The following is a 27,028-nucleotide window of genomic DNA, read 5'->3' as shown; positions in this document are numbered from 1 at the left end:
ATACATTCATCACATGTAGAACATACACTGGAGCTAACTAACCATGTGAAACAGTGTTGAAGCACTTTTTCTGATAGTTCATAGAACTATCAACAAGCATTTTGATCCCAATTTAAAAAACACCTGAGTGACACAATATCCCGTTGCAGTTACGATTCTTTGATTTTGCCATTAAACCAGTCCCGACTCATTGGACTACTGAGGAATCATTGCATTGTGATAATGAGGAATAGAGGCGCAGTCCCAATTCATTCCACCTTCTCACCTCTGATTTGTAATTACTCATGTGGAGCTTTGGGGAGGCGGCAGATTAAAAAAGCAGTCGCCCTGAGGCTGGCTGGGCGTCCCCTTGGAGAGGGACACAGACTCGCTGGCCAACGGGAGGGCGACAAGGTGACCTCTGCCTGAGATCACTGGAAAACAACCACTTTGACGTCCCAGAGTTCACTCTGCATGTACAGATGTTTCTCTTTTCCAGCCATTGGTCACTTTGCAGATTAAGACGGTATATTAAAAAACGATAATGAAAATCAAAAAGTGGTAGATCAAACTACCAAGCAGTACATAAAATAGACTAAATACACTTTACATTGACCAGATACAACATTCAAATAATGTTCATACATCTGTAATAATGATGCAACAAGACATGATATTGAATATTATAACTGATAGAGGCCATTATCCTAGTATTACATTTCCTTTTAGGAAAATTTTCCTGATGATGTGCTAAATATAGGGACCGTTACTCACAACGGAGAAGTGTTATATTGTGGTATACCTTTTCCATATTGCGACCGTTTCCATCAGATAATATGCACCATTTGTATCGCATACAAAGAAAGTGATCAGACAGCCTGACAGGCATTGCTGTACTTATGTTATTCTATCTTCAAGGATTCTACTAATACGTGTGGTGCTCCGTCTGCAGGCTGGGTGAATGTCTGAAGACTTCTATCTGTAACTCGAGTCCTTATCAGGACATTTACTGGAGCAATTACTGACATTGAACAGCTTTCAATCATTGCTTAATCCACACCTTCAGTCTCCGATCAATGCCTACGTTACACTGGAATGACACACTAATAATCAGCTCTGCTAATCAATAAGCCACTGGGCAATAAAGAAAGCTGACAGAGGAGTTGGGTCAGTACGAGGCTGGTGCGCCCTCTAGTGGTGGACGAATGTAATTCAACTGGGATTAAATAGTGTTTGTGTAAAAGGTGTAAACTATTGTATCCCAGCATCCATAGAAACCCGGTAGTGATGATTAGAGACCAATACTCATGAGGTGGGGAGGTCCAGGAACAAAGGAGACACGGTGCTGGAGCTGGGAGAGGAAAGAGAGAGCAGGTCTGGACCATTAGAGGTGGGTTTTAGGGAAGAGCCGTGAATGATTCACAGGAGTTGGCAGAGTAAGTAACGGTGGCAGAGTTCTAAACCCGGGCTTTTATGAGGCACTTACACCCCCGCAGCATTAAACGCCATAGATCACGTATCCCAGCACCGCCACTGCGCTTACTGCCTTTCTGGCCCCCATCATTAATTGGAAGATTAAAATCCTATAAAGAGATGGCAAGGAGGGAGAGGGGAACATAGATGTTGTGATAAGATTCCTGCTCGCTTGACTCTGCTACACCTTTGTAAATCTATATGAATGATCAGGATTACCACTTGACATAAATACATCATTATGTGATGGAGTTAGGACAAGTGTGTATATAGCTGATGGAGCGTCTTGGATGTGGGTGTCCTCATAAATTCCCAGTTTTAAAAAAGTGATCTAGAGAAAACTGATGCTTGCAACTCGATACCTAGCAACTCTAAACTTTAATATTGTATATCAATGGATCTTTTCAACCAGTTTATAATGACAGTTGTTCATTTAAACAAATAGAAAAGCTGGTGATCTAAGCAACTTGTTCTCATCAAACTATATGTTCAAAAGCAGAAGCTGTTAAACATGTTATGGCTGGATATTCAATGAGAGCAGCGGAAACTCAACTGATTTTACACAGACGGGTCCGTTTACTGGTCATGTGACTCATGTCAGCCACGAAGAGATGCGTCTCTGCCCTCTGTGTCTCTAGAGGAAAACCTCTAGACATATCTTGGATTTGAAAAATGACAGAAATGGCCATTGAGCTGCATTATGGTAATTGTCGGATCCAGCTGTTTTGAAAATAAAGCAATATTAAGTAATACAGGTCCAGATATCGCAGCATCAACTTAAAATAAAAAAGAGAAAATGTATAGATTACACTCAACTGTCAAAGCACAGATAATTACCTAGAATACAATTTTAAGTTTTTTGCAAACCAATACTGAAGTATGAGCCAAACTAGTGTGTGGGAAAGATGCACTTGGCATTCCTCCACTGAGATATATATATATATATACTTGATATGGTTATGGACACTATTTGGGTATATATATATATATATTGGGTGTCATAACACTGCATTCTGTGTTTCATTGATCAGAATTCAAAGGGGCACTTTGTGCACGTTTTTTACCCATGAGAACAACATGTAACATCTCAGTAATCATTGATAATTAAAACTAGTCATTGTTTAATGTTCCTCCTTGTGTTAAAAGGACCTATCAGTAAAGTAGAGCTGCAGGTTCTATCATTCGTTGGAGGTTTTTGTGTAGAGACTGTTGTTATGGTTTCCTGCAGCCTGAACCGAGGGAATACACTTTAGACGATTGTTTATGAGTCGAGTCAAAGACACAAATGCAATAACAATGATAGAAAACACCCCAAAAAATAGATGGACAACTTCTGAATCCAGTGTTTGACCGGACTATTAAAGTAAGTTTTAAAAAGGACACTGACAATAATATAACATACATTTGAACTGTATTTCTTTATTCAAACAATAAACATCCAAAGTGTGAGCAAGAAGAAGAAATCACAGTAAGAGTTAGGCAACTGGAACGTTTCAGCATGAACTCACGAGCGCTCTGCAAGATTAGGCTGTCAGTGCGTTGTGAATTACTCAATTAAAAACATGAAAAGAATCAAACGCATCTCGACTGTGAGGACGGTATCTCCCGAGTGAGGAAGCCAAAGTTACAGTCGATGTGAGAGCACTGACAACAAATAAACGACGACACATCGCTGCTAATACTCAAGACATTTGGTCATTTGTCTCTCAGTTTCTCTATGACCCAAATTATACAGAAAGCATAACGGTATTACGAATGGATGTTACGAGTTGAAATACAGCAGTCATTTCAAAACATCTCACTTTAGATCTACCGGCACCGAGATACGACAAGAACTAAGTGTTTTGCTTTTTACAATGCACAACTGTGTTATGTTTATTTAACAAATTATACTTAAAAAGATCATTTTGGAAACAGTTCTTCAAGTGGACTTGAATGTTGGCAACTGTATTCCATGTAGTTTGGGTTGTTATTGAATCGTAGACACATTTGACAAGTTTAGTATATTTCCCGGTTGTTAAATATTGTATTTTATATCATAAGCAGTTTATTAAATATTATGTTGAAAACATTTTTGACGAATACTGTTTTGAAATGATGGACGGTACAACAAGCAATGTCCAAGAGTGAAGCGCAGAGGGAACATTAGATTGGGATTCATTGATGCTGCGGCCAGAACCAGTCCCCCCTGTGGCGCCCACAGAGGCTCCGCCCACAGAGGCTCCGCCCTCAAGAACCAGACCGCATCATCGCTGCAGCGATTAGACGTAACCTCAACGATTCATGACAAACGACGCGAGCTGTTCCTCGCCTCGGAGTGATGCTGCTCATGTGTACTCTCAGGTGAATGGTGGAGCGTGTGAGAGGGGGAGGGGCTTATCAAACAGTCATGGTCGGGGACGTTTCTTTGAAAACCGAAGCATGAAACATTCTGCTGACTGCCTGCAGTGTCGTCGGTTGCTTCTCTTCCTCCCCCAGCCCGATGAGAGCAACAATCCAAAGCATTAACATGTTAACATTGTTAACATATAGCAATCATATTAAATCTTTGTAAAAATAATAACAACTGGAATCCTCTTGGACAGCAACTGGCGAATGGCGCCCCGCCCTCTGGTGGTCTAACACTTGTGCTTCATGGCAAGCTGTAGAAAAATCAGGGGGGGGGGGGGATAGTACAATGATAATTTTTAATCACCCTTTAACCCTCCTGTGACCTTTAGGGTCAATTTGACCCCATTCAATGTTTAACGTCGGTGTTCTTTGGGGTCAATTTGACCCCAGGCTGTTTTTCACTGTGTCAAACATATAAGAAATATCAACTTTTTTATATATCTAAAGGGCTATTTAGGTATCAACAAACAAACATAAAGTTCCTCACACTTAAACTTGGGAAACAATATGAATTCTAATAATTTTCTGGAGGTTTTAATTGCTGGGGTCAAATTGACCCCGAGGGTAAAATATGTTAGTAAATGTAAAGGTAACAGGAGGGTTAAGCCAAATGCGACGCAGCTAAAGACACAGAGTACTGCATTAGGACAAAACATGCAACAGGGTGAGGAGAATGAGGCACGGCACATATCTGATTTGATATTTTAGAAAAGTTCCACTAGAAGAGTAAAAGCTGTTTCGATTCTACAGTTGCTGGACGGCAGCCAGCGGTCATGGTATTTATTTGTATTCGGGCAACGACGAGGTCATTTGATTCATCTCATTAACGTGGATCCTGATGGACTGAGCTTGAAGCTCGTGAGAGAGATGGCCGTGGCCACCGATCTTATACAAAGCTCCAGGGTATGGAGACGTGAGGATGGAAGGCACACACACACTCACACAAACGTGCACACACACACACACATAGTGTGGAGAACGTTGCTAGAATCGGAAAACTGAAGTCTACAGATCAAACAAGTGGGGGCAGTAGAGCAGCATGGAGGAATGACGGCGTGCTTAAAATGGAGATAGCAGTGAAATCGGCTGCTGACACAAAGTTAGGCTCAGAGATGGGATGTGGCCGTGAGCTAGGGGGCGACCCCCCCACAGGGCTGCAGACACGAGGGCGTCAAGCCATCGCTGAAGCAATCCTGAGACATAAATGTAATGGTTCAAATAAAGACGCTGGTTTCAATTCATCAGTAACTAGAACGGGCACTCGGTAGAGCGCATACCTTCACATATCACAAGAATGGTCATTGAATTATGAACATTTTGGCATTAGTTGAATGCCAATTGGATACAAATTGACCGTGCTATGGTAAAAAGAAGATTTTGACCTTTCCATGACATTGACCTTTGACCTGATTGATCCCAAAATCTAATCAAATGGTCCCCGGATAATAACCAAACATCCCACCAAATTTCATGCGATTCGGTTTTAAACTGTTTTTGTTATGCGAGTAACACGCATATAAATAAATAAATAAATACACGGCGATCAAAACATAAAGTTCCGCATTTTCAATGCGAAGGTAACTACTTCTTCATTAGTCTGGAAGGCCGCCGACAGACAAATGATGAATTATTTCACAAAACATATAGAAAAGATAATGACAGAAAGTGAAATGAGAAAGGAAAGTAAAAGTAAAAGCACACTCGTGATTCTTTGGTTCTCCAGTCCTGGACCCACCAGAGCCTCGGCGTCATCCCAATGGGGAAGCTCCTCTTTGCGAGGCTTTTGTAACGTCTTTCAATTATCACGAGCGTAGCGTTACGCATCGTTCAAAATACGTGGCAGACAACGGATAGCCGTCCTATTGAAGGTTATCGACATCCCGCTGTCGATGGCACATGTGTCGGTGAAGGCTGCCGGATCTCACGCAAGAAGCAGAAGCAAAGTCGTATACTGCGTGCTCTTAAAGTCACATTCTGTGTGCTGTGAGAGAGACGGATATGATCATAATCAGCTGCGCTCGTTAGAAAGCAACACGCACTCTTATGTTGGAGTGGAAAAAAAGAATCACATTACACTAATAGCCTCAATAAAGCGCATGCAATTAGTTTAGCTGATAAACAAGACGATATGGAAGGATTCAGGTAGGAGGAGGGAACACGCTACTGAAGTTAAAGTAAATTAGGAAAGAAACATAACACAAAATATATAAATATTTATATATATATATATAAATATTTATATATATATATATCTTCACAGAGCTGCTTGGAGGCGGAAGTCATAATGAAGCAACCTCTGCAAATATCCTCATGTTTTAATAAATATTTGATATTTTGGCTAAACTAATAATGACCAGATAATCCACAAAATTCCATTTGCTGAATTAAAATCAATGCAGTCAGCCCAGCCTGAGGTCGTGCTCCATGAGGTACCTCGCCAACACGTCGCCTCACCTTCTGTGCGGTCACAGAGAACTGCTCAGCGCTGTTCATCATGTCCGCCGTCTTCTCCTCCGCCCGACCCAACCGCTCGCCGCGCTCGTTCAGAGCCTGGCTGGCCTTCTGCACGGCGCTCGTCACGCTGTCTGCAGCCGAGTGGAGGATACTGTTACCTGCAGACGAGGGTCGGGGGGGAAGAGGCAATACGGAGCGAAGACGAGTGAAGAAGAAAAGAGAAGAGGGACACGGAAAGGAAAGGAAAGACAGATGGGAACGTAAGAGACCAGTCGTAACAAATGGGCCTGTGACATTAGAAACGTGTTTTAGATCAGTGACCACGATCATTAGTGTAAAGTCTGGGGGGGGGGGGGGGGGAGTGAATGTCTTCCATCAGGCGCAACATGGAAAGGTGGTTAACGATTTTACTTTCAAAGTTGATCAACTTCAAGGAAAGATCAAGTGGAATTAACCTTTTGAATATGCAACAGCAGCACCCCATGTCATGTCTTCCCTCTCCTCTCGCTGTGGGGCGATAAAGGGATCGTGGGTTTCCCTTCATTACCCCTGAGACAGGGATGTCTATGTGTACAGATTGTAAAGCACTCCGAGACAAATTTGTAATTTGTGAAATTGGGCTATACAAATAAACTGAATTGAATTGAAGAGAGAACACATCTCCCGATAACGCCGGCCTGCGGTCGTGTCCTCTGGCGAGCCATCAGTCCACCGCACGCCGTCGCTAGGCGCTAAGCCAGCAACGAGCCTCGGACCAGCAGCTTCCTGCTGCTCCCTCTCTGTGGGCGGAGGACCTCATTCTGCGGTGGAAAGGTCCTACAGGTCACTTTTATGACACCACAGGGTTGCCAGCATTTAAAAAAGACCCCCAAAACGGCTACGATATTCTGCCTTTTGTCATTCACACCTTCAGGGGGGTATTGATTTGATGAAGACCACCCCGAGTCACTTCAGGACTCCACTAAATAAATGACCTAACTTTAAAATGTGAACAAAATAAAAACACAACAAACACCCGGTGTGAAGATGAGCTGCATTAGATTGTGTTCAGGGTCTGTATTATCCGTGGAGATCCAGTCCATGAGTTTGAGCCTGGTGGTACTGAGAGTATTCAGACTTGACAGGCTGGATTCAATCTCGTCCCACAGGAAATTGCAATACATGAGCGTATGTCCCGCGGCATCGAAGCAGGTAGGCTGAGTGACGGATACCTGGGACCGCCGGCTCGACTGCAGCGGGTTGTCTGACAGCCCGACAGCAGCTGGAGCCCCGTCAAGAGAAGTGAACGCGATGAAGTCAAAGCAGTTCATGTAGAGACACACCTGTGCCGCACACCGATGGATGTATAGATGTTCATCCTCACGCACACAGAAGGGAGTGTAGATGCACACACGCGGTCCTCCTGTGGTCAACCAGAGCTCAGGACACACTGACCACGACTCACGCCTCTTCAGATGAAGAAACAAGCTGCACACCCGTCAGGGTTGCTTTTTCCTTTGGTTGCAGTATACGGCATAATAATAATAATAACAAAATAATAATAGTAATAATATTATTATTAATAATAATAATAGTAATAATAATAAAATAATAATAACAATAATAATAATATTAATAATAATATTATTATTATTAATAATAATAGTTTGCATTACATTTCTATAGCGCTTTTCAGAATACTCAAAGACGCTTAAACAGAATAACTACACCGTGAATATATAGAGTTCTACCGCCATAAGCAAAGCAAACTTCATGTGTAATTATCCTACGTTGAAAAAGTGTTTACTGGAGAAGAAAAAAGAAGCAAAGAAGACAAAAGAACCCTTTCACTGAGGAGTTTTCGGTTGTCACTATAGAAGAAAATAAGAGCGTTTCCCCTCCAGACAGACTCCTCTTAATCCCCTCCTCCTCGGGCCCAGGGAGTGAACCTGCCATCATCCTCAATACAACCCCCGCTTCCCCATACACTCTGAGAACATCTCCCTTTCTCAAACGGCCTCATTTCCATCAGAATCATCATGTTAACGTGTGACATGATATACAGAAGTACAGAACACTGAGGAAACCATGAGGGAAGGAGCACTCGTACCGCCCTCGTACGTCAAAAAGAGATTCACCTCTGACGGTGAGGGTCAAGGACAGGGAGCAGAAGTCACATGACCTTTGGACGTACACTTAAAATCTCTTTCAGCGCGTAGCCACGCCCCACCGTGAAAACACCAACCAGGGAAACGTTGACCTCGTGCTCACTCGGAGCATCCAGAGCCAAGTTCAGGGTTATTACACATGTTGACCAATGGATTTCCAGGACTTTTCCAGGACTTTTCCATGACTTTTCCATGACTTTAAACCAAATGTCCATGACCAAACTGAAATCTCGGTATAAACATGAACATTTTAGAAAATCTTGCGTATCGAGAGCGCACGCCGGCTTACATTTTGAGCGTCTTTCTTTAAAATTGTTTTTAATTATTTCAAACTTGCCGTAAATTAACACATGATTATAACAAATTTCCATGACTTTTTCAAAACTTTTATGATTTAAGTTTTTTTCCATGACTTTTCCAGGCCTGGAAATGACCATTTTAAAATTCTATGACTTTTCCAGGTTTTCCATGACCGTACAAACCCTGCAAGTTCTGTGTGAGTGTGTGTGAGTGTGTGTGTGTTTGTGTGTGTAGATATTCACATTCTATCCTTCAACATGACACCACCATCCCCGAAAGCCAAGCAGAGACCTCGGCTCAGAAGGCAGGGGAGGGCTTTGTTTTGAGCCATTGTTTAGTCCTCCTCTGTGTGATGACCTCATCTAGTGCAGCCAGAACTGTGAAGTGCATCTACTCTCTACTACAGATTTAGATATACTAATTATTATATTACAATGTGCTCGCTGCACGATAATGTGGCCTCTTGTCAAACTTGCCTTCTATTGGGACTCATCACCTGTTAGTCAGCAACAATACACACAGAGACATTTTAATTTCCTTGATTTCTGGAGGAACTTAACACGTTTTAGTCGTTTATAAGTAGTTTTGTAAACGTTACTGTGCTGGCTTACCTCGTCTGAGTAGATGACTGTGGTGGGAAACAAATTCTTTCCACATTCTGTTCAAATAGACCTGGCAACGGATAATGACTGAATCTACAGCTTGGTCTTCTGTGACGAGAGAATATCAAACATCATATATCGTCATCATAGTTAGCTCCGATGGTGAGAACAAGTTTGAAGATTAGTCAAGAGGGGTTACCGCTTCTGGATTATTAAATCACGAGTTAAGTATCGAGGGTTCAGTTGTGAATGTCATGCAAAATGAAATTTGAAACTGGAAACTGTTTGATTAGTCGTCCATCAATTGATCTTTCCTGAATTAAATGTGTTTCTAGACTGGAGTTGATATTACAGTGCAAACCATTTAAATAACAATTATTTGTGCTTGTATGACTTAATCACATATTTAGTCTTATGACACTCGTGATGCGATGCATTTTCATTTTGCCATCGAGAAATCGAATCCGAAAACCTGGAAATGAGTTCAGAGTCTCTCGTCTTGGAGTCAAAGCACGTTTTTTAATGGGTTTTGTGTTCGATGTCTGAAACGAGGTTTGTGGTGAACAAAAGCTGAAGAGACGTCAACATGTTGTTCTCGGGTCTAAGATCCATCCGTAAATAACCTGTGAATGCTGCATCGGTTAACCCTCCCGTTACCTTTACATTTACTAACATATTTTACCCTCGGGGTCAATTTGACCCCAGCAATTAAAACCTCCAGAAAATTATTAGACTTAATATTGTTTCCCAAGTTTAAGTGTGAGGTACTTTATGTGTGTTTGTTGACTACCTAAATAGCCCTTTAAATAAATAAAAAAGTTGATATTTCTTATATGTTTGACAGTGAAAAACAGCCTGGGGTCAAATTGACCCCAAGGAACACCGACGTTAAACATTGAATGGGGTCAAATTGACCCGAAAGGTAACAGGAGGGTTAAGTGTCTTTAAAAAACGCAGTTGCTGGCAAATGTCCGTCTTTAGCTTCGTGGTGTTTACATGAAGTCACGAGACGATGCTTCAGTTTGTTCAACGTTGGCTTTTTGTCGAGGGAACCAGAGCGATGTGAACTTGTGGGGTTGGACATCCTGCCTGCAGCTCTCTGTCTACGTCTCGTAGAGACACAACCAGCGCGGGGGAAAGCTTTCATGACCAACGCTGGTGGCATCTACACACTGCTGATGGCGTTCTCACGTCGTCCCTCCATCACACCCACAACCGGCGCCTCCTTCATTCATGTTATGCTCCTCATCTTGAGTGGGAAAACAAACGTGTCCATCTCGGGCACTTGGCAGTCGTGTCGACAGCTAGTGTACATCAGTTCTGCAGATGGAGTCTTCCACAGTTCTGGTCCCACACCTGAGCAGCGTCATGAGTTTTGTTTTGCACTGGTGTGAGACTTAAACCGGAGTGGACAGAGTCGGCAACACGGAGACGTCCGTGTGGTGAGCTCTTAACTTTAAAGTCTATCACACACAACCTCCTTTCCTCACAGAGCGAGGAGTTCATGAGCAGATCATTGGCTAGATGGATTTTCAGCATGGTGACAATAGCTCCATCAAAAACAGATTGTTTGTTCAAAAGAGTGTATTTTAAATAGGACAGATTGTTTTTGTTGGTAAATGAATTCCTAATAGAAGGATGTTATCAGAGACAGTACCATGTGTCGCGTGATCATCCACGAGAACAACGCTACCTCTCAGGGTCCTTCCAGATCTACTGGTGGCGTGTGGTCCATGTGCAACATGTGCACTTCATGATCCGTGTTGCTCTGAAGACGCCTGTTCAGAGCTCTACACCTTCCCACCGACGCACACAAAGACTAGAACACCAACCATCTGGTCCGGTTGAGCAAGTTCAATGAGAACATTGTTGTTTTAGAGGAGGGGGGTCAAGGCGACATAACAGAACGTTGAAGGAACGGCAGCTTGGTCATCCATGAGGAGATGCTGGGTTCCCACAGTGAGAACAAAAAGGACATTTGACACTAACTATAGTGTCTTTATACCCATAAGCACAGCTTCATCCCTCTGCATTGTAGTGGACTCTTCTTGTTTGCATCATATATGAAAGCTCTCAAAAAGCACCGGAGCCATTTCAAGTAAAACATTCTCTTATCTAAAATAATATAATCCGGTAATTGATTCTTGTTTATGTGGGGCGGATGGACACCCACCAAGAGGCAGGCTTGTAATGCGTTCCCATAAATAATTTGATGCATAATACAACCGGTTGAATGGTTAAAGAAGAGGGCTGGAGTTTAACAGATGACTATCGGATTAAACCGCTCAGGATGCTGCTTTCACTCTTTGGTTTCACTGTGTAACAAAACACACAATGTGCAGCATAGAAATGACTCATTTTGTGATTTAAGATTTACATATCTTAAACATTTGGGCATTGGTTTCAACTGTTTGATTAGCAGTCTTCACATATTAGTTGGCCGTAGATTGAATATTCCCTCCAAAGAGGGAAGTTAGTTTTTAATTAACTGTCACAGCTCTTACTGTGAGGCTTAATGTTATTTCGAAGGGTGGAAAACAATTGAAAATAATGAGTCTCACACTTAAAGCACACAATGAAACGTGTCAACATCACATCAATAAGGAGGAAGTATTACTCCGTGGTGTATTTCTATGAGCTGTAAACCAGTTGATCTGAGTCGGACGCTTTGAGTCACAGCGGATGCTTTTTGTTGGCCATCCTCACGGACCTCACTGCAGCCGAGCGCCCAGCAGATGCTGTGTATGAGGAGGAAGCATGCATGTTCACACACACCAGCTGCTGGTCATCATTATACACTACCGTTCAAAAGTTTGGGGTCAATTGAACATTTCATAGAACATATAGTCAAGACATTGACAAGGTTAGAAATAATGATTAATATTTGAAGTATTAATTTTGTTCAACAAACTTCAAGCTCAAAGGAAGGCCAGTTGTATAGCTTATATCACCAGCATAACTGTTTTCAGCTGTGCTAACATAATTGCACAAGGGTTTTCTAATCAGACATTAGTCTTCTAAGGCGATTAGCAAACACAATGTACCATTAGAACACTGGAGTGATAGTTGATGGAAATGGGCCTCTATACACCTCTGGAGATATTTCATTAGAAACCAGACGTTTCCACCTAGAATAGTCATTTACCACATTAACAATGTATAGAGGGTATTTATGATTAATGTTATCTTTATTTAAAAAACAGTGCTTTTCTTTGAAAAATAAAGACATTTCTAAGTGACCCCAAACTTTTGAACGGTAGTGTACATGCACAGATTCAAACTGGCTCACAGCGCGGTCCGAACGCAGCGGGCCTGGCCGAGCAGAGCCGCTGTGTTCGGAGGAGCGATGCTACCGGGACGGTTAGCAGAGGGATCGTCTCACCCCCCAGCAGTTTGGACTGGCAGTTGACGAACTCTGGTTTCCTTGTGGCGCTGTAGCGCTGGCAGGTGTGGTGAAGAACCTGGATGAAGAAGCACTTCTCTCCTGCGGAACCGGCAACCCACTGGTCGAACGCATTCTCGAACATGAGGTCAAACTCTGCAGAGTCCTTCGAAGGAATAAATTAGATGAGATATTCCTTTATTAGTCCCACGGTGGGGAAATTGCAGGAGGTGCACATTAGAGACAAATATCAGTGAGAGAGAGAGACATGAGTGGGAAGTGAGTGTGTGAGGCCAGGGAAAAGAAACATCGAAACTATCAAGGGAAGAAATGGTGGAAGGCAACTAGTTATTGCGTATCAGCTATATACTCTCTGCCGACATAAATAGTTGGATTAAAAGCAGCGGTTGAAAGGGATGGGGAGCTTCATACCTTGTTGGGGTCGATGCCGTTGACCTGCTGCAGCTGGTTGATGGTCCACTGGGACCTCTTTACGAAGGCAGAAGATCCTTGGAACTGCTTCACCTTCGTGATGGACACGTGGGAGGGTTTCTTATTCGTGACTGTGGGAACAAAAACAATAAAAACACACCAGAGAACATTTAACATCAAATTCCAGAATATGAGGTTTATGTGTAAGTCTATGATGTCGTTGGAACGGTTTTGATTGGGGTGAAGGGAGAGGTCAGGTCACAAGATGAGGCAACACACATTGCATAGTCCTTCTCTGGGCGGCAGAAACAAAGGCATCCCTTAACAATGGACAGCTCACTTCTGGAGCCAATAGCAACAGAGGCCATAAAAAACATTTCCTCTAGGAAGACGCAGCGCGACCATGAACAGACAAACCCTGAACACGTGGACCTGGCCTTTATGTTCATCCTGTGCAATGAACAGATATAAAATACATTACTCAACAGGTGTGACCTCTATTCCAGTTACATAGATAAACAGGTTTCACACACACACACACTGGTTTAAAGAGCATAAACACTCGACATTATGTTCACACCGAGCCGGACACACAGCTCATGTCGGGGCGAAATTCTCACAAGAAGTCAAATAAAAGCCCCGTCAAATATCAAAACACATTTGGGGGGAATTGATGACAGAGAGTAAGTTGTATTCCTAAATAAACAAGTCGCAAGAGAAGAATGGACCAACGGTGGCTTTACATTGTGCATTCGCCATCAGGTATTGAGGGATTTCATTAGTTGGTGCAAAAACAATCCTGTACAAAATCCAAAATCCTGTCGTACAACAATAAGAGTCGACAACATCTTTACAATCCAGAACAAAGTCTGTTTGCTCATCGATTCTTGGAGGCATTTGGACCCAATTAATCCATCCTTCCGGAAGTGACACGCTAAATGTTTTAATAACTAACAGATATTTTCGGACTGTTCACCTCCCGTCCAATGATATCATTTCGCCCTTCGTCCCTCTCATCTCAGCTCTGACGTACTTTCAGTTTCATTCCACTTGATATCTGTGTTTAAACATTAATATAACAGAGATAACCATGTTATCTCCTTTTGTCAGGTTTATTTTGTGATAGATCTACCACACCTCATTTCTCTTGAATTGATTTAGAACATATAGGGCTGGATGTGACTCCAGCTGATACCTTCAGTGGTGAGTATCCTTTGGACAGCTGCTGTTCATACTTGAGGAGCCTGAGGCTCCAGGGGAGATCAGACAGACACAATACGGCAGACATTTAAACAACTCTTTTTTTCTTGGGAATACATTTTTACTCAAGCAGACCGCCAGAACAAACGGATGACATGAGGGACCAGAGCTGTCTGGGGTCAACCGAGGGTTAATAGAAGCTCTAAAAAACAGAAACTTTCATGGAGGGTTTAATAGATGCATGCGATGAACCGGTGTGTGGAAGAGGAGGAGTCTTGAAACTCAGGTCAACCAATTCTCGGCGAGAATAATTTGTCTCTGAGCTACATTTGAGACTGATGATATAATAAAGAACAGAAACACGACTCGACCCCAACGGATGAAAGTTGAATTGGTTTTATTGCAGTCGCGCAATAATCTTGGAGATAAAGGACTCGAAACCGTCTTTCTCTGGTCTTAACGCCACGGGGATGGAACCAATGGTTATTTTCCTCAGGAATTAATCTGACGATTTTAATTCCTGTTGAAAATAAAATGTTTTTTAAATGAGTTGAAACTGCTTTCTTTATAAAATGTTACAAAATACGATAGAAGCCCATCACAAGCAGCCAGTGTTGGCAACGCCTTCCATTCAAGGAATAACATTTCACAACTATTTCACACAATAGTTTCACTGTGACACTCGTGTCGCGTCTCAGCGGTGGCAAATGTCTGCGCCTACAGAATACCGTAGAAGAGATGAAGAAGAGGATGATTATGAATGACACATATATATATATTCATATTCAGCGTCATACCACAAGCTTTGTGGAGAGCCTGCTTTGTAAAACAATCAGTGGCCCCGGGGTCAGAAGAACAGCGAACACCACTGGAGAAATGGCGTGAAGCACGAGAAGTGCATATTTACTTAGCGGGGGAAACCTGGCCGTGCTCTTCGGGTCTTTTCTTCACTTCAATTCTGAAATTACACCGAGACCTGAATGCAGTGAACATGGAAAGAGACCTGCGGGCTCGAGGCCACGGAGCTGACTCGTCTCCACATCAACACAGAGGTCTGAATCGCACTGCCAGACACCTTCGTGCCGCTCCAATCCGTCTCAGGCTGAGGCGTCGACTCCCACCGTGTCCGAGTTGCTCCCCTGCATATTAAAAACCACGTTAAAAGAGATCGCTCTATTGCGACGGCAATTAAGGAGAAGACTGAGAAAATGTATGCTCCAGTTTCTCTTATGATGAATAAAACCAGCATGTGACACTGTGTGTGTGGAGAAAAAGATTTCTTTATCAAGAAAAATGATGACATGATAAAACCACCGGGAGAAAATAACTGATGTCTGTATGTCTAATGGCATGAAGCTATTTTCTTAATCCCTTGAGTTTCACATGGGCTTCTTTTTGATATTGTATTTTGCTAACGTTGTTAAGCTAGAACACTTTTAAATCAGACAACAACCCGACCACCACGTGCAATATGAATATGAATAGTCATTATGCCGACGAGTCGAGATGCCCAGGTCAAAGTTCACCGAGCTTGAACTCCTGTACAGATGAAGGGGATCGAATACGAAACTGTAATGCAACACGATCCCCTGACTTGTTTCACTTTGACAAAGCAAAGAGAACAAATCACAAACACTCCCTGGACACAATGTGAAAGCATAATAAACTTTATGAGATTGAGAAAAAAAAGAAAACACTGCATAATCGAGAAACACGGAAAGCCCACAGCCATTGTTTCCACGTGTCAGAGAAAGGCCGAGGAAGGTGTTCCTGCGCTGCTCCGACGGGGACATGCTCTCACTTCCTCCGCTCCACAAGTCCCTTGTTGTGCTTGGCTGAGCGGCCACAAAGAAAACTCCTCGGACCGTCCGATTCACAGACTGTGGATCTCACACGGGAAATCCTCCCAATGTTTCCTTTGAGGCTGATCCCATCAGAGTTTGTGGTTAATAGAGAAACGTGAGCAGCAATGACAGACAGGATCATGTGAGATGTGTGCAGGTTGTTGATTATGAATGCATCCATCATTTATGGAAATGTTTAAAATAGTACAGTACTAGGAAAACAAATATATACTAAATATATAATAATACCAATGCTTTCGTGAGTTTGAATAAACTCTGGGATTAATGCAGAAACATTGGAGCCCACCAACAACGCCATGAGAGCAAACAGAATATGAAGCAGGACCACCGCCATGTGTGGAACATTAATAACGTTCCTTCACTGATATAACACAACTCAGTTCTTGTGTCAACACCGACGCTTATCAAAAATCTCCATTCACAAGCCAGAAATATGATAAACATCAGCATTTCGTGCCATTCGAGAACCGACATGAAAATCTAAAAGGACGGAATAACAAAAGATGAGGAAGAGCCCGTGGGACTCTTCCTCATCTTTTGTATGTATTGGGACTCTCCAGCCCCGTGTTGCCCGTCCATGAGTGACATGCTAAATGTTCTAATAACTAACAGAAGTATCGTGGACTTTTCCCCTCCTGTCCAATTACATAATTCCGTCCTTCGTCCCACTCATCTCAGCACTAAAGTACTCTCCGTTTCATTCCAATTGATATCCGTTTTTTAAAATATTAACATAACAGATAACCATGTTGACGGATCGTGGAGCTCGTAGTTCTCTCGTGTTTCTGCTGGATGTGTGTGTGGCTGGTTTTTCGTGCTTGCATTCTTAACCCGGGCAGCGAACCTCTGCTTCTCTTTCCCGTTGAACAGTGAAGTGGTCGGGTCATATTCACTGTGTGTTCAAATATGACAAACATCAGCATTTCGTGCCATCCGAGAACCGACATGAAAATCTAAATAAAACCAGGGAATAACAAAAGACGAGGAAGAGAAGGTGGGACTATTCACGGCGTGTTGCCCTTGGAAGGAGATGTCATCCCAAGACTCCGCAAACAAGAGAAAGTCAAATGCACCAAAAAACTCAAACTCATGCACCAAAGAAAAGTGTGAAATGCACACTATATTTACACACACACACACACACACACACACACACACACACACACACACACACACACACACACACACACACACACACACACACACACACACACACACACACACACACACACACACACACACACACAGCACAACTTATCCATCAAGCCAACGTTAGCTGACATCTGGAAAATCCTCGAAATGCATACAGTATATCTATATCGTCAGAACTGCAGTGTCATGACTAAATAAAGCCACATTTGCTGCTTTCTAAAGCCCAAAAATTCAAGTATTCCGATGTGTCGCAACAAATTGAAAAAATAAATGATGTAAACTTTAATGAACTTGGTATCCCCATCGATGTGACACATCCTCATCCGTCTCTGTGACTGTGTTGCTAAACTGATGTGTATGTTCGGATGACAATTCCTGAAGATGTTAATCAAGCTTAAAAGATGAATGCATGTTTCCAATCTGTCGACTCTCCCATCTGTCCCGCTTTAACGAAACTCTTCACAGCATCCGTCTCCAGAAGACGGGCTGAGGATCGCTTTCTCAAATCAGACCCATCCTCAGTTAGCGCTCACTTGGCTCCGCAGTGCTCCGACAGTGAGGGTGCCATGGCAATCTCATTTGCATGGCACCAAAGACACCTGAGGAGATGCGGCCGGCAGCTGACCAGGTTCATGCGGGGACGGGGAGGAAGGACCATGAGTGTTGGGCTTGGACGAGTGCCAGAAATGACTTCGGATAGCTCACACGTGTATGCACACACTAAGCAGCCGAATCACATGAATCATCAGCACAGTGATTCTAAAAAGTTTAGGAAATATTAGATGAGTTCACGGTTCAGGAAAAGAGGATGCAGAACACATTTAACATTGACTCATTGGTGGTGTGAAGTGCTCCCTCTTTAGTGAAGTCAAATGTGCATTGATGTGAAAGCAGAGGGCCTTTGAACTACAAGTGTTGCTGGAGTTTTGACCTCTTCCAACGACATCACTTTTCACCAAAAGAAATGCGACAACCTGAAATGATATCCTGCTTTATATATTAGAGGATGGTTTCATATCTTAGCAGGAAATGCACGATGGTGCAAGACCAATATTAAAAGAGTGTGCCTGACATGTTGGATGTCGCTGCGTGTTGCTGTCCACCCTGTGCCCGTCTGACACTTCTACCCACCCGGCTCTATGATTACAGGTCTATTTTAAAGCCACTCGGCTTGAGCTGGAACACACTGTTTTCTCCAAAAAGAAGCCGTCACTGGAATGAACCACGGCACTGGCTAGACTCGGAGCAACGCCCCGGCACAAAGGCCTCCGCAGTCTATTCATGCATTCACAGTGAGCGTTGTGTACGAGTTGGCCTCAGATAGGACGGTGGCCCTGCAGTGGCAAGGCACCGAGAGTCAAAAGGATTCTTATAACATCGTGAATGCTAGAGGAGAACAAGGACCGGCTCTGTCCTCCAAAAGCAGAGACAGACACGCCCAGCGGAACAGAGCATCACCAACAATGGACCATTGCTCATTGTTTTAAGGATCTGACTTAGTGTCGGATGATTTATATCAACTTTTAGTTTGATTTTCTTTGAGTTAAGTCAAATGGCCAAAACATGTTGGCCCATAAAAAGGAGTTTTAGTAGCGAGCAGCAGACGGCCACCATCAAATTTTAAAACTGCAGTGCTGCTCCCGAAAATGATTGGTAGCTAAAATAATGATCTTTTGAATATTTGGCTAAATAAGCTGTCGGTCCCAGCGTGCAGACAACTGAGATGTTACAAGGAAACATTCAGATTCAGCCACATCGTCGTGTTTCCAACAGCTCTGGGAGCCAGTCAGTGACGAACAACGCCTGAAAACAACAATCATACACGACCGCTAATCGCTGTGAGCCTTCACAGTGGGAGGATCATGGGGAACCGCTAATGGGCTTTAAAACGACGAAAAACACCAGGAGGCAGCTGGAAAAATGTTGTTGAAAAAGAAATGTCATTTTTGCATGAAATAAAACAGACTTTGCACGTTTGCATTTTGATCAACTTAATAATGCCTTGCGTGGCATTTATATTTCAAACCATATATTCAGAGGATGACGGAGGATCCTTTGAAAGTCATTCCTCTTCAACGCTAAGAATTCAAAATCCAAATGAGATTTTTAAAACTGCCTTTTGCCTCCATTCTCAGCTGTGATCCATCAGATTATGAAACTCATCCAAGGACAACACATGACATGAATTAAGGGTTCTGGAGGCTTGACCAATCATGTGTCAGCCATCCAACATAAAAACTCATTTGAGGCACCTAAGTTTTTGATACTCAAGATACTCAACAATGATTTTATTTATTTAAGAATCTATTCATTAAATAATGTGGTTGAACTTGAATGATCAGCACATTTATTTGTAATATCTACTCTGCATGTTATTGATAAAAAGGTATGCAGTGCATATATGTATGTAAGTATGCAAGCAATATTAGTACATGTGTAATTTAGCCTGCAACACAAGGGTTACTCTAAATTTAATAATATCGTTATTTTAGTGTTTTGCCTAAACACGCCATATGACTGAGCGACTCACTAAACAGCAACATGTAGATGTCATCTCAGCTCTCTAGTTTCTCTCTTCCGTTGAGATTACAGTTCACTAAACATGACTAACGTCAGCTGTCCTGTAGCGCGGGAACACAGCAGCGCCGCTGGGGCGATGAGACGCCCCTCTGACAGCACGACGCTCCTGGTCGCGCCGACATGCCGTCTGACGGGGGAATGCAGCTCGAGGAGCTGATGGATGAAGTGAGGGGACGTTATCACGGCGTAAACAGAGCTGCACATGAAGAGAGGCCAAGAGAAAAGATAAAAGGAAAGGAATCCATTGGAAACGCAACACAAAGGACCAACACGAATGCAAGATATGCATTTGTTTGTCTTATAACACGTGATGAATGGTTCCACATCTACACCACGCCAGGTGTGGCTTATCTTTCTGCTCCTGTGCTCCTCCAGGAACACGAGGTCTGTCGCGAGGCCTTTACTCCACGTTGTGGCCCCCTGAGCTCATCCATCACCAGGCGGCTCCACGGACCACTTAAGAACCCAGCTAGCCCACATAGTAGACATTCCTCTAGAGCCCGAGCCCACGGATACGAGGACATATTTAATTACACTTGGGCACTGACCTGAGGCATCTGCTCCGATGCCACGGAGCAAACTTCCCATCAGCCTCTCACGGCTCCCTCCTGCTCATGTGAAACCTGAAGCGATGCCTTTCAGCAGGACTCGGCTGAAATCGACATGTTCTCATACGTTTTGTTTTTTTGGCCATTTATTCAGTGAGATAAGGCAAATGCGTCCATGTTGGAAAGATAACACGTCGATTAAAGCGAAGATAGAGACAAAAGAGCCGGTGTCGGGTCATTATTTTGAAGTTTCTCAGCTCAGTGTGAAAAGAGATGAAAACGTAAACACAACATGTGCGACATGGGCCAACACTCTGGTGAGTGTTAAAATACGAAGACCTCATTGCAACCTAATCCGGATGTAATCAGAGTATGTGCCGGTATTTCAAACAGTCAAAACAAAAGCACATTCCTCAACACTTACTTCTTTAAGATGACCTGAACTGATGAGCCTGGAACAGAGATCTGTAAACCGGGTCACAGAGTAAGAACTGGTGAGCCGTGGCCCGTTTCAGGGAACAAGAGCCTTTTGATCGGCTCAGATGAGTTGAAGCATACACTCTGCCTGTCTTACCATAATCGTGAAATATCCTTCTATAGTTTTCCTTATTAAAAACTCAACCCGGGGCCGACGGTATTGGTTTGAGAGGAGCTGCCGGCGTTTACAAGGAGAAAACACACCTGTTCACGTTCAGAGAGGTTGTGTTCTCTGTGAGTTCTGTCTGTCTGTCTGTTATGTTTCACGTTCATTTTAATTGGTAGATTGAGCCTTTTTGAACAGTCTGCTGCTGTTGATGTCATTTTCTTCTCATACATTTTTAGATATTTTAATGATTTTATATAATTTTGAACGTTTTGTTAAGATTCCCAAATGAACCATTAAAATAAGTGTTTCTAATGTCTTACTGCGTTAGAACTGAATGTGTGTTCAGTGATACGTCAGGGGGCGGAAGGCGAACAAGATGCAGGGATGAAGGTTATTAATTTTTCCCACTGCCTGAAGCCCACCCTGCAGTAATGGTATCCCCCTAACAAACCTCCATGACTAATGGTCACCATGGAGAAACAGCAGTGTGCACCTCTCATCTGGGTGGTCTGCCTTTTGACTCCATGATGTTTGCCTTCGAGATTTTTATACCTGAAATCTGACTACTACTGTTTGTTTGGCCCTATAACAGCAGAACACTTTTTTTTAATTGCAAACCAAATGATTGCGTCATGTGGTACGATGCTGCAGGGCACTTTGTTCTCCCAGCTTTGAGACACCGTCTACTTTTCAGAAGATGAAGGCTTAAAGAAAAAAAAGCAACAGCATTTATTCGTCGTGTCTGTCTCTCAGGGTGTGCTTTGGCCCAAGGGGAAACATATGTTTTATTGTGTATTGAAAAACATAGTCATCGTCTATATCTACACAGTAGTGTATTTGGATGATGGTTGCAATCACAATCCCCATCACGTACTAGACCCAGGCAGGACTAGAACCCCGCCTGAAATGCCTTCTCACGATTACATGGCGAGGCCAATAATGAATGCGAGGCAAATACAAGTTCACAAATTATAAACGATAAATCTATATGAAATCGTTGGACCCCGGCCCAGAGACAACTCTGCTAATGCTTCATAAACAACCTCAAAAGCAGAATACTTTTCAAGCAAATGGATAAACTGACATATTTCTTAAAGCGAAAAAACAAATTGAAGCAATACCTGTTTACGCTTTGGACTCTGGCAACATTTTGGGGTACATGACAAATGAAGCATGTCAGCCAGGAGGCTGGATGCTGACGAGCATCATCAGACTTCCTCACCAGAGATCCAGACTACAGGCAGATCAAGCTCATGAGGAGTCACCTGAGACACACATTACATGTATAAAGCATCCCAACATAGAGCTGAAGGCTCCACTAGGTATGGAGGTACTTTAATAGCATTTTGAATTCAAATATTATTGATTATTTAATTTCTTAACTGTAGCTATAAAACTAAAATGATCACCGTCATCGGAGCCCCGAGGATGACGTCGTAGGTCTCAGTTGGATATCTTTCCTCATGTTCCAGCCCCATTCAGAGTTTCCTGTCTACATTCATCATCCTTCTTACATCACATTACATCTATTGCATCTGTCCATCCTAGGAGAGGGATCTCTCTCTCAGGTTCCTTTCCCTTTTTCCCCCTTTCCGAAGTTTTGGAGTTTTTCCTTTCCGGTCCGATGTGAGGGGCAGGGATGATGTCTATGTGTACAGATTGTAGTACGAGAGACAAAAATTTGTTTGTGTGAATTAACATACAAATAAACTGAATTGAATTGAATTGAATTGAATCATCGTGATCTAAAAGATGATACAGATGACATAACCGGATTTCCAAAATGACGCAATGGTGACAGATGTTTGCAGTTAAAAAGGTGCGTAGGACACGTGTGTTGTATTAAACTGGAAATTGATAATTAAGTGAGGCATAGTTCACAAACTGATTTGTCCAGTGGGAAATAAATCAAAGGAATAGTGGAAGGTTAACCCCAACATGAGGCTCACCTAATTGACAAGGTTATAAACACTCTCCTGCACCAGGATGTCCATTCCCTGTTGCCTTTACTCTCATTTTAAACCCACAAATCCTGCTCTTGGGAATATGTGTTCAAAGTGGAGCGGAGGATGAATCATTCAGAACTCATGACAAAGGGGTCATGGGATAGAATAAAGGGAACATGAACTGGCGACATTAAATATACAAATGTACATCAGGAACACATCTTTGGAGCGATATATATGAAAGAGGGGTTCAATATGACGATGTAACACAACCTGGATCGGTCTCGTGGAGTTTGTGATCACCGTCACAGAATAACTGCAAGCCTGTCGATGGCCGACTGGATAAACCAGTCTCTTTATTTTAGGGATGCACCGATCCGACGTCTTCAGTCCCGGTACAAACACCGATACCTGGACTTTGGGTATCGACTAATACCGAATAGTCATCAGATACGTTCCAATCACATTCTGACCAATCTGTGTCCGCCAAGCACAGAAATCAAACTCATCCTGATCCTCACATCGGACTGAAAGTCAAAACTGAAAAAAAAGCCGAGTGCCTAGAAAGTCTTTTCCATACCTCAAAGTTAAACTCATCTCTGCTGGATGAGAAGGAGTGACAGTGGAATGACTTCATGACTCCGGTGGCAAAATATAGAGAATGGGTCGCCGATGTTCCCAAAAGCAGATGAAACCAGTGTCGGTGTCATTGAAGGGCAGAGTGCTCCTCTACCAGGATGATCATGAACATGCAGGAAGTTTCATTTGTTTCCTGTCATCAGTTTCCATCTGGTTCTTCCATGGGTGGATGATCATGTAGCAGGGAAACAGCTGGGGGGGGGGGGGGGGGGAATGATATTGAGCTCTGATATCATTCTTCCTTTCCTTCCGCCTTCAGCATAGTGTGAAGCGCCAGAGGAAAAGAGGGACAACCTTGATTCTGTTGCCTTCCGTTCAACTTGGAAAACTCACTTTCAACAGTTGTGTTACAAAAACGTGCGATACGCATCATGAATAATGTTGGCTACTATGAGCACACAAACCCTTTATTTTACAGATCACGTGTTATGAAATGTAATGATTTGGTTAATTATAAAATAATGCAGACAAAGTACAGAGCTAAAGCGAAGTCACTGCAGACTGTGTACAAAGTTTATTTTCAATACATGAGTGTAAATATGATTTGAGATGTTTGTAAATTCACGGTACAAAAGCCTAAAAAAGGGATTAAAGGAAGATGTATTTCTGTTGAAGGAGTCCAATTCTGGAATAATGTTGAAATGGATGTAAGACTGGTGAACTCCTTTTTGGTTTTCAAGGGAATTATTTATAAAACAATTCTTGAGAGTTATAAATGTAATTAAAAACGTATTAATATGGAAGATGTATGTGGTAGTATATATAAATATATATTTTTTTTAATTTTGTTTATTGTTGTTGTTTTATTTTCTTCTTTATTTTATATTAATTTTCTGATTTATTCTGATTTCATTTTTTGCTTCTACCTATACCTTTTCAGTCTTTCTCTTTTGTATATTATATAGGATATTATTGTATTGTATTTGATTTGATTGACTGAATAAAATACAAAATACAACAACAAAAATACAAAATACTTACAAGTGGGATGAGCATTTTGCAATGCACACTGAAAGGGAAAATGTTCAAACGATATTCTCAGTTAATCTGACATCTAACAAATCGTGCATGAATGAGAGACGACGTCCAACAGAAACACATGTTCGTACACGTGTGTGCTTGGCCACAAAAACACAGCATGTGGCGATGCAGCACCGTCAGGGAGTCTGCAGGGGGGAGAGCCATGCCCTTAATGTGAAATACCAGAGCAGAGCCCACCCAGCGCCCGACAGAGGAAGTCGACACGGTCCACAGCGAGAGTCCCTGCAGTCTGCCGTCACCAGGCGGTTCAGACAGCTGGAGAGAGGGAGATGCCCGTCCACATCTCACCTTTACATCCCGATGAACACTAAACGCTGCTCGACCGCCCGGCGATGGCCTCAGCGCCCAAGATGAAAAGGTTATATGCAGAGGCATGATCTTTATTCATATAATTAACACAATAATCGTGTAAAGCATTCCCTCCTGTCCCTGCAGCGCCTAAGCAACAGTTTGTGAAGATTAAGTAATGAATGTATTTGGTGCATAAATTCTCCCGTTTTCTGGAACTGCATGTTTAACCCTTGTGTTGCCTTAGGGTCATTTTGACCCGAATCAATACTACACCCTCCCCCCGACTTTGGGTCATTTTGACCCGATTCAATGTTTCACCCTCCTGTTACCTTTATATTTACTAACATATTTTACCCTTTGGGTTCAATTTGATGCCAGCAATTAAAACCTCCAGAAAATTATTAGAATTAATATTGTTTTCCAAGTTTAAGTGTGAGGCACTTTATGTTTGTTTGTTGACTACCGAAAGAACACCGACATTAAACATTGAATGGGGTCAAATTAATCCTAAAGCGGGGGGAGGGTGTAATATTGATTCGGGTCAAAATGACCCTAAGGCAACACAAGGGTTAAAGCATACGGACTTCGCCTGGTTGCCACAATGGGTCTCTATTAAATATTTTAGTAGCATTGCATTTTATTACATACATCATTACATGTGATTTTACTCTAAATGTACCACTTTGTCCAAGGTGACCACTTCATTTGACCCCAAAATAAACCACTGTGCGAGTGCTCAACCAGCACTAGGGACTAATCAGTTGCAAACATGTTGCCAGCCATGATGAGCTGGTGAGATTCGGACATCTTTGCAGGCCGCTGCTGGCCAGTAAGTCCAGGCTCAGCCTTTCATGATTCTTGCATTTTCAGATTGGGTGAAAGGATTTCAGGTTGGGAACAATCTCAAAACTCTGAGGCTCACAAAACTACTTCACAATCCTTTGGATTACCTCCATAAGAATGTATTGTCGCATTGCTCAAAACAAGATTGTTTTTCTTACTTTGTGAGAAATTGCTATTTTGAAGATAAATTGTTTCCATCACAGCAACAAGAGGCAATGGAGCAGCCGATAATGGATGTGCCCCCAGCTTTGTGGTTTGAGAGGACAGGAAGAAGAGGATAGGAGTTGAAATGAGGAAGCACAAGACAAGGTGTTCTACTTTGGTCAAAATGTATTCTTCAATGCTCACTTTGCACTTCTATATAAATAATCCAGGACATCCCAAGACACAACTCCGACAAGAAGTTTAAATTGGATAGAAATTAACTTGGTCAAAAACGACTTAATGCAACCTTAAATAGAGTGCAACTTGTTGATAGTTCTGTCTGATCCTAGTTTGACCAGCGGCCACATAGCATCTCATATCTGTCACGGCTCCAGGCTCCGTGATGGCGTTTCTCAGTGGCAGTCTGAAATCCTGGGAAAGGTGCGAGTTGGCTGGTGGGGAGCATATGGTGTTTTTCGGTGTCCTGGTGAGGTTGACGCCAGGCAGGAACTTCCCCACAGGGAGTGTTGTCGATCCAGAGAAGGACTCCAGCTGCTCCTCTGGGTGACCTTCATGAGCACCATTAACCGGCATGCTGGTGTAAAGTCTGCACTATAGGCATGGGCAGAGAGGAGGAGGGCGAGGGGCATGACAGAGCTGCCCATGAGAACAATAAATACATTAAATACAGTGTTGAGGATATGGGTTCATCAAAACTATAACAAGTGAATACAACTAATATAACATATTTGATTATTACTTTATATATACTAGGTCATGAATGCATCTAAAGTGTCACATGGTGCAGGCTATATTGTATTGCCATCCCTGATGTGATCAGAGGTCAATACAGTAATGAGTGACCGACCATTAGAGATGCACCGGTCAGGTTTTGGGTGCCGATCACCGATCACTGAAATCAGTATCTGCCGATCCGATAATACCGATCACCGATCACGGTGTCGATTGAAGCATTCTATTTATTGTGTAGCATTATTGCTATGAGGACTATGAGGAAATACATATATAAAGC

General features: G+C 42.6%; 1 protein-coding gene across 1 annotated transcript in view; it reads right to left on the bottom strand.

Annotated features, from left to right (window-relative positions):
* Window positions 1–2,846: 2,846 nt before the first annotated feature.
* stxbp6 (syntaxin binding protein 6 (amisyn)) overlaps window positions 2,847–27,028 on the bottom strand; it is a 51,143-nt gene continuing 26,961 nt past the window's right edge. Inside the window, exons 3-6 of the mRNA XM_056426881.1 lie at window positions 13,161–13,291; window positions 12,729–12,894; window positions 6,298–6,455; window positions 2,847–4,094 (exon numbers count right to left, since the gene is read on the bottom strand). Of these exons, the coding sequence (XP_056282856.1) occupies window positions 4,071–4,094; window positions 6,298–6,455; window positions 12,729–12,894; window positions 13,161–13,291 (479 nt within the window). The 3' untranslated portion in view covers window positions 2,847–4,070. The remainder of the gene's footprint in view (window positions 4,095–6,297; window positions 6,456–12,728; window positions 12,895–13,160; window positions 13,292–27,028) is intronic.

The sequence above is a fragment of the Pseudoliparis swirei genome, chromosome 11 (genome assembly GCF_029220125.1).
Source record: "Pseudoliparis swirei isolate HS2019 ecotype Mariana Trench chromosome 11, NWPU_hadal_v1, whole genome shotgun sequence".
Lineage (NCBI taxonomy): Eukaryota > Metazoa > Chordata > Actinopteri > Perciformes > Liparidae > Pseudoliparis > Pseudoliparis swirei.
This window is presented reverse-complemented; position numbering and strand designations above follow the sequence as displayed.